At 43.3% G+C, this 12,561-nt stretch overlaps 1 protein-coding gene across 1 annotated transcript; it reads left to right on the forward strand.

Moving 5' to 3' along the window:
- The first annotated feature begins 104 nt into the window (after positions 1-104).
- On the forward strand, positions 105-12,072 carry csnk1e (casein kinase 1, epsilon). The gene is made up of 11 exons (XM_035404931.1): positions 105-335; positions 3,363-3,458; positions 3,906-4,016; positions 4,443-4,591; positions 4,790-5,018; positions 5,608-5,778; positions 6,388-6,536; positions 8,603-8,801; positions 9,166-9,299; positions 9,574-9,646; positions 10,106-12,072. The coding sequence occupies exons 2-10, from the start codon at positions 3,383-3,385 to the stop codon at positions 9,604-9,606; spliced, it is 1,251 nt and encodes a 416-aa protein (XP_035260822.1). The 5' UTR covers positions 105-335; positions 3,363-3,382; the 3' UTR covers positions 9,607-9,646; positions 10,106-12,072.
- The last annotated feature ends 489 nt before the right edge of the window (positions 12,073-12,561 follow it).

The raw sequence follows: 12,561 nt of genomic DNA on the forward strand, positions 1-12,561 counted from the left end.
AACCCGTCGGGAAATGTCATTACTACAACGATGCGCCATGTCTTTAAGGCAATCCGGGTCTTTTTGATAGTTTGTGAATTACGTCATTGATGTTGTCAATGGTGCGCTCAGACAGCAACGGGAGGGGGAGACAGATCCTCAGCGAGAGTCGGACATTGAAACAGAAGCTACTCAGGGACTAACACAGCTAGGAGATCAGCTGAAGAAAAAAGAAAAGAGGGGTATGAGAGCCGCCAGAATCCGCTCCAATCCTGCTCTACTCACGGCTCGGTCCGACTGACAACACCCGGATCAACACCGCCGCGCACCTATCTCTTAATAATTTCTAATTTCGGGTAAGTAGCTGAGCCGGGGTGCAGAGAAACCAGGGGCGAAAAACCTATCTGCGATCGTTTTTAGGCTCTGCGATGGCAACGGGAATCGTAGTCAGAGCGTCGGAGGGGGAGGGGGATATCGACACTGGGGTGTATAGGGTGCCCCTGTGTTAGGGTGCGGCTGTGAGAATAATCATACCAAAAACATTTAGTTAAGAGAGAGACTTACAGTGATATTTGTAAGCATGGAATTGTTTAAAAAGGTTCTACAGTAATAATCGCGACCCAGTCAGGCACTGTGTACAACTGGTGCTCAGTATGCTCCTGGGTGGCTGGCTAACTAGTAGTTGGTGTATTGGTAGCCAGCAAACGTTAGCTAACACAATTGTATGCTTGCAGTTTGCGTGCCCCTATTGTCTATAAGGTCTTGACAAACGCTATAAATGTTATATAACAAGTTACTGTTTTGTCTGTTTGTGTCTAAATACACCACATTGATGTGCTATTATTTAGCTGACTAGGTTGCTAACTGAAATTAAGACAATTTACTGTTGAAGTATTGGGACAGGCTACGACAACGTAGTCTAATGGCTAACGTTAGCCAGCACCGTTACAACTAGTAGCCTAGCTAGAAACCACTTCGATTGTTATAGGCTAGCTAGATAATTTTTCTAAGGCCATTGTGGTCATTTGAGTTTTAAAAAAGCGACAGTGCATGTAGCTTTCTACTCAGCAGCTACTAGGTTTGGTGCCAACAAAACAATTTACTGTGACAGGGGTTCCCTAGCAATCTAGAGGTGAATTAGACTAGTGAGATGGCTAACTTGCATGCAGTTATACTAGCTGTATGTGGCTAGCAGCTAGCGTTTAATTGTTGGCCAGTTGACCCGAAAGATGCTTTACAATCTTCGTGTTCGGGCAACACTGCCTGTCTATAAATATAGCTAGCTAGCTATAAATGTGATTTTAGTGGTGTAACGGAGTAGGTGAATAGCTAAATCATTGACAGTTCAGTACAACTGTGGTGTGAGCTGTACAAAGCTGGATAGTCAACATTAGGTAATTAAGTTACTAGTCATGTCTTATCTAGCTAGCCAACGATAATAAAATGTTATTGACATTAAGTTACATTTACTAGCGAATTATAGTTACAAATCAGGTTATAAATGACAGTGCTAATGCTGTGAACTACAGCTTGGAGATGCCAAAATATATGTTACCCCAACGTCTCAAATTACATGGTGATGTCTGTGTTGTATACAAACCGTTGTTAAATATCGGATCAAAGCTCATCTAGCTAAAATTCGTGTCGTGCTTTTTATCTATAGTTCCGTTCGGGAGCTAGTCTAACGTTAGTTAATATTAGCGCTAAATAGCAAGCAAGTTATGTCGTGTCTCAGTAATTACTAACTGAACATGCTAGCTACAAATTATGCAATAGTAGCTATTTATGAGATTTACGATTATTTTTCCCCACTAACGTAGTTACATTGCCAGCTATCGGTTCTAATGCAGTGAAAGCCACGACATTTCCTCCGCAAGGTTTTCCTTGTAAATAGTACTCGTTTGAAATCTACAAATATAGATTAGAGTCGACTAAGCTTTCTTTGTGTGAGCTAGCTAATGTTATCCAAATGAGGCCGCTTTAATTAATGATAACAGTTAGCAGTTAGCCTGCTCTCTAAATATATTTGACTTTACAAAACCGAGCCTCCGAAGACAGACTGGAAGTTCTCGTTAGTAAAACGATTCTCCTCTCGTTGCAAATATTAACAAAGTTACATTAAAATGGTGTTTATGACTGGGAAACTATACTGTGCCTCAAACTGGCCCGCAGTCCAATCAGATGTAGCAAACGTTACCCCCGGACAACCCCGGACAGGAATTGTGATTGCTAGCTAACGTCGAAATGGTCTGGTGCTAGCAAGAAATAAATTTACATGTTATTCCGACCGTATTGACTTCGGGCTTTGAAGCGTTAAGCTTTGCAAAGGGAATTGTAATCGAGTGTAAAATTACCAACTGGCGTGTTCGCGTATAAATGTAGGCTATTGCTTGTGTGTACATTAATTGCGGTGTTCTCCCATTTTGACTACACGACTTTTATTGTCTGCAAGATCATATGCGTTAATTACACCCCATATCTGCAAGGTTGTTTTGTCTTATGATTCTAATCGGATAACAATTCTTCCCAGCAGAAAACAATTAATTCCTTTAACTGTGGCGTTGGTTGACTTGAAGAATACGAGTTCCTACAGATTCCAGTCTAGTTGCAGTGCTGCAGAGGTATCGGATATTTAATTTATTAGCTATTGTAGCTTAATTTGAGTGAACGCAGATTTCATGAACACTAATAGGAGTGATGGGCACCTTCATCACAGTGCTTCTTCCACACTGAATATAGTCTTCTAAGTGCAGTGTTTTACAGGGACATCTTAAATACATATAAACAATAAATAAGTAAAACTTTTTGTGTCGGTCTGTCTTGTGTATCACAAGGGTATCTGTGCAGCTGTGTATTTGCCTTTACAGTGAGATAAAATGTGGAGTGGTTCAGAATGCTGAAAAATAAGTGTTCTTTATCCTTTATCATATGAAGTTGGGCACAGATGATCCATTGCCCGCAACATTGCTGTCCGTGACTGCCAGTTCCTAAAATCAGTAACTCCAGCTCAGGTTCTAGACAGCTTCCCTATTCAGTTGGTTAGATTGTCTGTGTCCTCATTAAATAATTAGTGTGGGGACATTATTGGTGTGGGCTGATTAGAAAACCTTTTCAAAACATCATGTGATGCATTCACTTTCTCTTCCAAAATGTCAGACTGTGTTTACATTAACTTCTGTATTTGCCTTTTTCTCCATGGCCCCCAGCCCCTCCTCTTTCTTCCCAGTTCATGGACCATTCTCTTGTTTTCACTTGGTAATCTTCAGCTTTGTGGTAGATTACAACCACAGGTGCAAACAAAGTTGGAGCTGGGTGGGGACATTGGGCTGGGTACCCTCCATTGATTGGTTGATTGTCCTTGTGTCGTCCTGTTTGTTCTGCAGTGAGTTCACAGGCATTGGCCATGGAGCTGAGGGTGGGAAATAAATACCGGCTTGGGAGGAAGATCGGGAGCGGCTCTTTTGGAGACATTTACCTGGGTATGACTTTGTTCTTCCCTGCTGCACAAGAGAATTCAGTCCCTCCCTCCCCCTTCCCCTCTTCCACCTCCCCCGACCTTGCTGATTGGAGTTAGACATAAATCACCCCATTGGAAGCACTCTCTTCGAATGCTTTAATTTGTTAACAGAGTGACATGTAAGCAATTTTCTTCCAAATGCTTTAGTTTACAAATTAAGAGAAGTTCCAGTCTAACCTGACTTTCTTCAGAATTCAGTTCTTCAAGAAGTCAGTTTGACTGAATCATGGTTCATCTGAGTTTGTTGGTGTCAGCACGAGTTATTTCCGTTTTACTCCAGGCTTTGTTTGGGTGTTGCTGCTTTGATTGTGAATATATGTTGATGTGTCTGTCTGCTGTCTTTCTTGGGCACTGCGGATGTATAGAGTCTGGGGGTTGAGAGACTGTGGATCTTTTCTGGCTACTCCAGGTGCCAACATTGCAACGGGGGAGGAGGTAGCCATCAAACTGGAGTGTGTGAAGACCAAACACCCACAGTTGCACATCGAGAGCAAGTTCTACAAGATGATGCAGGGAGGAGGTGAGCAAGAAGGGAACAGGGAAGGAAAACTGTCTTTTTCATTGAGTGACAGCAGTTTGTACTCTGACATTCATAAAAACGTTAAAAGGGCCACAAGGGCGATTACTGTAGAAAATGAAACACTGGGAAAAGTTAGACCTTTATAAAACACGTATAAGCCCTGGAAGGTCTGTTGACCCTGTGTGTTTGTTGCTTTTTGGGGGGGTCATTTTTAATGGTTACACTTCTTAAATATGCTTGTTGAACTGTATAGTGTCACGTTTTTTCTAAAAGAATGGGCATGTCACAACGGAACGGGGATTGCGTTTTCTGAATGGTAGATCTATGTATATGCGATAAATAAACCATGCACAAATTCTAATAGTGGTTAAAGACAGTCCCTTTGCCTGGTTTCTCTTGAGTCACTGTGTGTTGGCTCTCTCATAGTTGGCATTCCTTCAATAAAGTGGTGTGGGGCAGAGGGAGACTACAATGTGATGGTTATGGAGCTGCTGGGTCCAAGCCTGGAGGACCTCTTCAACTTCTGCTCACGCAAGTTCAGCCTCAAGACTGTGCTGCTGCTGGCTGATCAGATGGTACAGTACCGCGCACTTCACCTTCTGTTGGCTCTGTGTCATTGCATACGGGCCTCAGAACTTTGATGTGAGAATTGCTTGCGATGTACCTTTTGGAGTTTCAAAATGCACAAAGTTGTTCTCTCTGTCCCTCCCTGTCTTCCTCCTATACCCTTCCCTTTCTTTCCCCCATGTAATCCTCTCCAATTTCTTCTCCAGATCAGCCGTATCGAGTACATCCACTCAAAGAACTTCATCCACCGCGACGTCAAGCCCGACAACTTCCTGATGGGCCTGGGGAAGAAAGGCAACCTGGTCTACATCATCGACTTCGGGCTGGCCAAGAAGTACCGCGACGCCCGCACTCACCAGCACATCCCTTACAGGGAGAACAAGAACCTGACGGGCACCGCCCGCTATGCCTCCATCAACACCCACCTGGGCATAGGTAAGAACCTGACGGGCACCGCCCGCTACGCCTCCATCAACACCCACCTGGGCATCGGTGAGGAAGAATGGTGCTGGAGAACAACTAGCTGTGCATAAGCAGCACACCCTACGATTATCTTTTTCCTTGCCTCGCAGAGGATTTGGGGACAACTTTTATGACCGGAGAAAATACTGCGTGTTCATTCGTCCGCATTTAATAGCGATTCATTTTGTGTCATCTGATCAGGGGAAAAGGCGTAGTTGGCAAAATGCTTCTATCGTTTGGAATGACCCATGACTAAGCTGTTTAATGGGGGGCTGGGGCAAGGCAGTGATGTCTTTTCCTGGTTCAAGAGATCCACGCTGCTGAAGGTTTTGGAGAGGCTATGCTGCTAGCTGCTGGCTGTGTCTTATGTAGACACTTCACTGGAGTTAGTCAACAGATAAGAGGCGGAAATATTTGAACTGCTGTATATTGTGCTGATTTGAGGGAATGTTCCGAAGTAAATCTCGGTGTTGCATAACTAACTGACCATAAGTGGGTGGCCTGAAAGGTAGCCGAAACATTCTGACCCTCTTCTCGTGCTTCCCCACCCCTCCCCCAACAGAGCAGTCGCGGCGTGACGACCTGGAGTCTCTGGGCTACGTGCTGATGTACTTCAACCTGGGCTCCCTGCCCTGGCAGGGCCTCAAGGCCGCCACCAAGAGGCAGAAGTACGAGCGGATCAGCGAGAAGAAGATGTCCACCCCCATCGAGGTGCTCTGCAAGGGCTACCCCTGTAAGTCCAAACCTGTCAGGCTTCGTGTCCTTGGTTTATCCGCCGTTGTATTGTGATTTTAAGTGTTTCTTTTTTTTTTTTTTTTTTTTTTACTGTTGTGATTGTTGTGATTTTATGTAACTGACGCTGCAAAACATATTGCCTCTCTGGGGACATTAAAGGTTTCTAATCTAATCTAACCTAATCAGTGGTGTCAGTTCTGTTCGTGTGGGTGTGCCTTTGCACCAGTGTTGCCAGTGTCCTTGTATCTGTCCCCATCGATTAGGGAACATTAACGGACTGAGTTGCTAAGACGCTTAACATGTGTAAAACATTTTTGCAGATGCAGAACTAATAACGCAACCAAGGATTGGTGCAAATCCAATGCCATGACCAATCATTGGTCACATTATTGGTTTTGCTTGTGCTAAAAGGGTTTGCACATGCTGTATGGTTTAGTGAATTGGGCCCTCATCTTGGTATCCCCACCTTTAGAAGGGCTTCCTTTGTGTGTTTCTCAGTGCTGGATCTTTAGTTCTTGCCTGCCCACCTGTGTCCTAATATTTAATGACTGACCCTTCTTTCCCTTCTCCCTCTCTCTCCCTCTCTCTCTCTCTCTGGCCTCTGCAGCCGAGTTCTCCACCTACCTGAATTTCTGTCGCTCGCTGCGTTTCGATGACAAACCGGATTACTCGTACCTGCGTCAGCTCTTCAGAAACCTCTTCCACAGACAGGGCTTCAGCTATGACTACGTCTTCGACTGGAATATGCTCAAATTTGTAAGTGTTTTGAAGGGGACAAACAAATTATTGCTGCTGTGTCAAGGCACTGAAACCAGTGGAGCAGGGTGCTTGGAAGTGAATAAGGGTACAACAGAACCATTCTTGCCAAGATTCTACTTTTAGAATCTTTAACATGATGGGTCATCCTTAAGCCAATCAGAGATTCAAGGGAAATGTATGAAGGGTACTGATTGTTACCATTGGCAATACTGGACAGGGAAGGAAATTGAAGTGGAACAAACAACAGTGTTGTAGTTAGACATTCATGGTTTTCAGTTGGATTCTTTGTTTTGTGGTTGGGAAAAGACAAATGTTTGGATGTGGACGTACGTTGAGGAGGAGCGTAAAACTCCAGTGCTTAGTTAGAGACTGGAACACATCTGGGAATTTATGATCGACTGCTGAGAAAGGAAGAAGGGAAGCACGGTTACCTGATTTAAATAAATCAATCTTGTGTTACTGAGAGATCATTATGTTCTCCTCACTCTGGCTCAGCGAGGGGACCCATCAGCACTGCGCACGGACACGTGAAATGTCTGTCCTGACTCCTAAATGAGGCTAAAAGCTAACTTCTGAAACTAGAAGTATATTGAGTTCCGTTAGTCTGTTTGTTGTTCTGGAGTCTTCTGTGGCCCTTGATTGAACAGGTTTAGCTTTTCTGCACATGCTCAGTCTAGCGTTAATGACGTGGAAATATGTTATAAAACTGAACCGTTTTGTTCTCGCTAGATGCGCTGTGATTTGATTGAACAGCCATGGCAGTGTTGTGCCTGCACAATATATTAAGTCATATGATATATGCTAGGAATTCATAATAATATTGGGATCATATTGGTGTTGGCCGATAATATCTTTGAACAAACTTGGTGGTATCAGCCGATAAACTGAGATTATGACCTGTGTGGTAGGCTGATGTGATGATGATGATGCAGGTCACATGGGCCAGGGACGTGACTCATTTCATGTTCCGCTGTTGCTGGAAATGAAGATAAATTGTTATTCTCAAAGGATGGCCTAATCAGTCACCTGAGCCTCTCATTTATTCATTTATAATTTATCAGTTTTACCAACCTAACTCACCAGCAAGGCTAGATGGAGATGTAATTGCTCTCTAGGCTCCAGTGGGCAAGTACTTGAAAATGAAATACTTTGTGGTGCAAATGAAACGTGTTGCATTGTTCCTTCATTATTTTAAGTTTGTGCTGTCTGCTCCTTCCATGCATGTGGAAGCATGTTTGTTCTTGTGTCCTATGATGTAAAGCAGGGTGTTTGGAACCAGAATTGTCCAATGTGGACAGGTAATTATTGGTTATTGAAGTTGTCATGCACCCCCTAATATAAGTGTCAGACAATGGTCCAGTGCGTATTTTAGATTTTTTGTAAAGGTACTCGAGGTGCATTGTTTTGAAATTAAGTCATTCAGTTTGACTTGCATGCACAGGAATCACTTGCAGTTTTGGGAATACTTTAAAATTCTTATTCACAGATTTGATATACTGTATTTTCACACGTGTTGCTGGAATCAACCATTTCAAGTGTGTTATACATTTCACAATACATTCAAAGACTGCACAATGTTAATATGTTGATTAATGTCGAACGTATTTGATTTATGTTTACTTTAACCTCTTCTGCCATATTTACAGTAAAATTAGTCAAAAATCAGTACAAAGACAATGAGCAACAATTGCTGTTTGTATTGTGTGGAAGGTGTGTGGAAAAATATTTATTTGCACATTGAAACTATGAAGCTTTTAAAACCTAACTTTGAGGTTTTTGAAACGTAATTGCAAAGTTTGTCATGAAAGTATTTATTTGAAATATATCTGCAAAAGCACTCAATGATTTGGAAAAGTTTTTTCGTATGAACCATTTCAGAACATATAATTCAAATGCTAGTGTGTTTGAAATGCCTAAAATGCAAAAATCTAATTTCAAATACAATTATTCAAATGCTTTGTTATTAGTATTACGCACATTATTAATACTTACCTTGGTCGAGTGTCCTTTGGTGTTCCTGCACTACAGACTGCAGTGCAGTGAGTGGGAATGTTGTGTTACAGGGAGCCAGCAGAACAGCAGAAGATGGTGAGAGGGAGCGGAGGGGTGGAGGGGAGGAGCGGGACGAGAGAATAGTGGGTGGGCCTCGGGGGTCGGCAGCTCGCGCCCTGCCACCCGGCCCAAACCCCCCGGCACCCAACAGGGTGAGGAACGGGCCAGAGGCAGCCATCTCCACACCTGCTTCTCGAGTACAGCAGTCAGGTGAGTCTGCAGGTGAAGGGAATCGGGCATAAAGAAGATGGTGGGAAGCCTCAGTGTAGATGTAACAAGTCCCGACAGAAACAAAGATACAAGTTTTTTGTTGTTGTCCATACTGCGTAATGGACTAATACTTAATGGGCACTTTAATGAGTACCGTCACTTCAGTGTGAGCCTGTAAATATATTGTGTGTCAGTCCTGTGTGAATGTGTGTATTTTGGTTGGTGATTTAGCTGTGCATTTTTTCATGGCTCATCACTCTCGGCCTGTGGACCTCTGCTCTTGGGACCACACCCTTCCTGAGTTGTGTTATGTGTTATCTACATGGCGGTAGCATGTTGACGTGTGTGCCCCCCCTCCCCTCAGGAAACACGTCTCCTCGGGCGATCTCTCGTGCAGAGAGAGAGAGGAAGGTGAGCATGAGGCTGCACCGGGGCGCCCCCGCCAACGTTTCCTCGTCCGACCTCACCGCCCGCCACGACCGCATCTCCACATCGCAGGTACGGCACCCTCCCGGCGCTCTCTGCCTCACCCACCGCCCAAAAGCCAGGCCAGTGCTGACAGAACCCAGTCTTGGGAAAGATGTAGCGCGTCAGCACTGGCTCCTGATTGGGCTGGTTTTTGTCGGTGAGGTCACCGTTTCTCATTCATTACATTGCGGATTAGCACTGTTTGAAGTGCTTTTAATTTGATTGGGGTTTAACACTGTGTACTTTAATGCCCAACGCGTGCACATCATGCTCAGTCCTCGTGCTCTTCCTGTGTGCCCTACAGGTCAGCATGCCGTTTGAGCACCTGGGGAAATGAGTCCTGCTGCTCCTCTCTCTCACCCTCTGCTCACACACAGGTGAGGGTCACCTGCCTACCTGCACAGGGTGTTGAGACTCTGTAGAGCCCATAAGGGTACAGGCAGTGCTGTCAGGTCACTGCAGCAGTATGTAAGGGAAGTCCTACGAGATCACTGGAAAAACTATCATGTACAGAACCTTTCAAGAGATGTTGTTTACATGATAGGTTTTAGACTGATGTTTGCCAGTTTGTTGTGGCATTACAAACTTGTCAAATGGGGTCTGAAAATGACACTTGAATGCTTTGAGGCTTACAACTTGAATACTTACGGCAAATACCTTGAGCCCCTGGCACCCAATGAACTGTACGTTCATTCATGGAAGAAAATGGAAGGAAAAACCAAGGAAGTTTCCTTTCCAAATTTGTTTTGTTTAACTGTTTTTTGGTAAAGGTATGTTTTTTTAATAAAACTTTAAACACTAACTGCTGAATTGTTTTTTTTTTCTTTTTTCTCCAGTGATGCTGCCGTCGTAGGGCTTCGAGACAAACCCCCCCCCCCTCCAGATTTCTCTTTGTTTGTTTGTTTTTAATGCCAATAGGACAGAGAGTGCAAGACTGAAAGAAAGGAGTGAAGTGAAATGCAAGAAAAGAAGCACGAAAGTCTGTAACCGAGTGCCCAGGGGTTCGCACTTCGTCTCGATCCGAGAGCCTTCGTCAGAAAGGCGAGACTGAAGCCTGAGGGATAGATGTCCTTGCCCACCGTCAGGTTGCCGAGTAACTGGAACTGCCTGTCCCCCATCAGACACCAGTGGGTGTGGTTACAGATGAGACACCACGGGGGTATTGGTTTTACTGATTTAAGTTCCATTTGCTAAACGTGAAATGACGCAACCCTTGACACACGCATTCTGCAACATTAGTTTACCGGTTCTGCATTATTGCATATGCGTTAAGAGGCATGGTCTGGCGCATATGAGGATAACTTCTGGATAACTTTAGGTCCATGTACAAATGCTATATTTTACAGTGCTTCTTCTGATGTATGAACTTGTCAATATGCAAAAAAAAGTTCAATTAGCAGTTCATAGTGTAGAAATATACTCAAATGTAGTGACTTGTTTCTAGATGTCATCAGCACAGAAGTCGCTTTGGGTGGGCTTGCAACGATTGGTTTCTTTTATAGTTTTTATTTACTAGAGCAAAGTGAGTTGGAGAGAGACTGAGTAAGCGTGTGAGAGATGAAGAGAAACAAACTGAGTGAAGGACAGAAAGAACTGTGAATGTGAATCGTTCAGTAGCAGAAGTCATAGGAGAGGAACCTTTCCTGTCTTTTACTGATGTCTTACTACAACACCTGTTTGTTGCTTTTATTTAAGCTTTGTATTTTATTTTTAAGCAAGTCTGCCAGAGAAATGGTGACCACAAGATTAAATAATGACCTAGAATTAAACGGAAGGAGTGAGAGCGAGGGAGATGGATAGATACACATCCATTCTCTCTCTCTCTGTCCCCCTTACCCCATCCTGTGAACACTCCGTTTTTCTTGTGGTTATCTCTCTGTCTCTGTCTTAGTTTCAGCATTCCTGGATTTTAACGACGGGTAGGTTCAAGGGGACTTAACGTGCACATTTTAAATTTTAACCTGACTGAACCTGCTTCAGTGCCACATCACTCCAAGACTGGGTTTGCATTTGTAAACCCTGGGACTCCATAACATATTCATTAACAGGATTCTGCCTGTGATCATGCTTATCATTCTTCTGAATGTCTTTTGGTTTATCATTTGAATTCTGGAATTTTAGGGGTGGGGGGGGGGGGGTGCTTGCATAAATTGGCATTGAGGATCTGAGAGGGGGTATGATGTGGAAAGGATTTTTTATGTCACTGTAAATATATTATTTTTTTCCTGTGTAAAGCCAAAATGTGGTTGGTTGTATTCAGGTGTTATGTAGAAAAGGAAATAACATAAAATGTTTTTTGTTTTTTTTTGTTTTTTTCTTTTTGGGTGGGGGGTGGGGGAATTAATAAGTGGGTATAGCTGTAGTTAAACTGCCGACTGGGTTGTACAGTTTCCACACCGACCGTCGCCTCTGTCGTTTGTTTCCTGTATAAACACTAATTGGTTCACATTCTGGATGAACTGCATCTAGAACATTTTCACATCTCCGGTGACACTTGAACCATCTTGCATGTATGTTCAGCCAATCACAGTGAGGAATTTAGCCAGTGCCAGCCGCATTGCAATCTTCCACCCTCAGTGTTTGGTTTTAAATAAGAGGTAGTTTAAAATAAAATGCTAGTTTGCTTTACTCACCCATGATTGGTTCACATGACCTTTTTGGTGTAACCCATTCCTGTGACAATTTTTTTTTGGCTTTGTTGCCTTTATTTTGGTGTCTGTTTCATTTGTCGAGCTTATTGGGCAGGTTGATATTTCTCACATCTTTGTCTTGCTTATATTCATGTTAATCCTCGAATGCATTTTGAAGCCAGTGCATTTTTCTCTAGCCCTCTCTGAAATCAGTCTTATTTATTGATCCGTTTAGTCATTAGGAATGCTTGTAACCTGTTTGACCGTATTTATATTCCTTTGTGTACAGGTACTACCATGTTACTACTGGTACTGGTGCTGTCCCCTGTGGCAAATCTCATCTGCTACCAGTCGATTCTGTTCCCTAGACTCATTCTGCCCAAATTTCACTTGTGGATTGAGAATGACTCTTGGTCATTGAAATAATTTTTGGTGGCTTTGGAACTCTGGTAGTACATTTTGTTAGTTTTAATTTTCATTCAGTCACTGATTACTGAATGATTCAGCACACCGAACTAGGTGATGTCACTGTTTGCGTAAACAACCCCTCTGTGATTTTTTGAACAAGTGACTCAGTGGCAGTGTAACACTAATGTAGGGAGGGTTGTGGAAATGGGTGGATTTTTTTTTTTTTTTGGGGGGGGGGGGGTCACTTTATGTAT

Source organism: Anguilla anguilla, chromosome 2 (assembly GCF_013347855.1).
Source record: "Anguilla anguilla isolate fAngAng1 chromosome 2, fAngAng1.pri, whole genome shotgun sequence".
NCBI classification, from domain to species: Eukaryota; Metazoa; Chordata; class Actinopteri; order Anguilliformes; family Anguillidae; genus Anguilla; species Anguilla anguilla.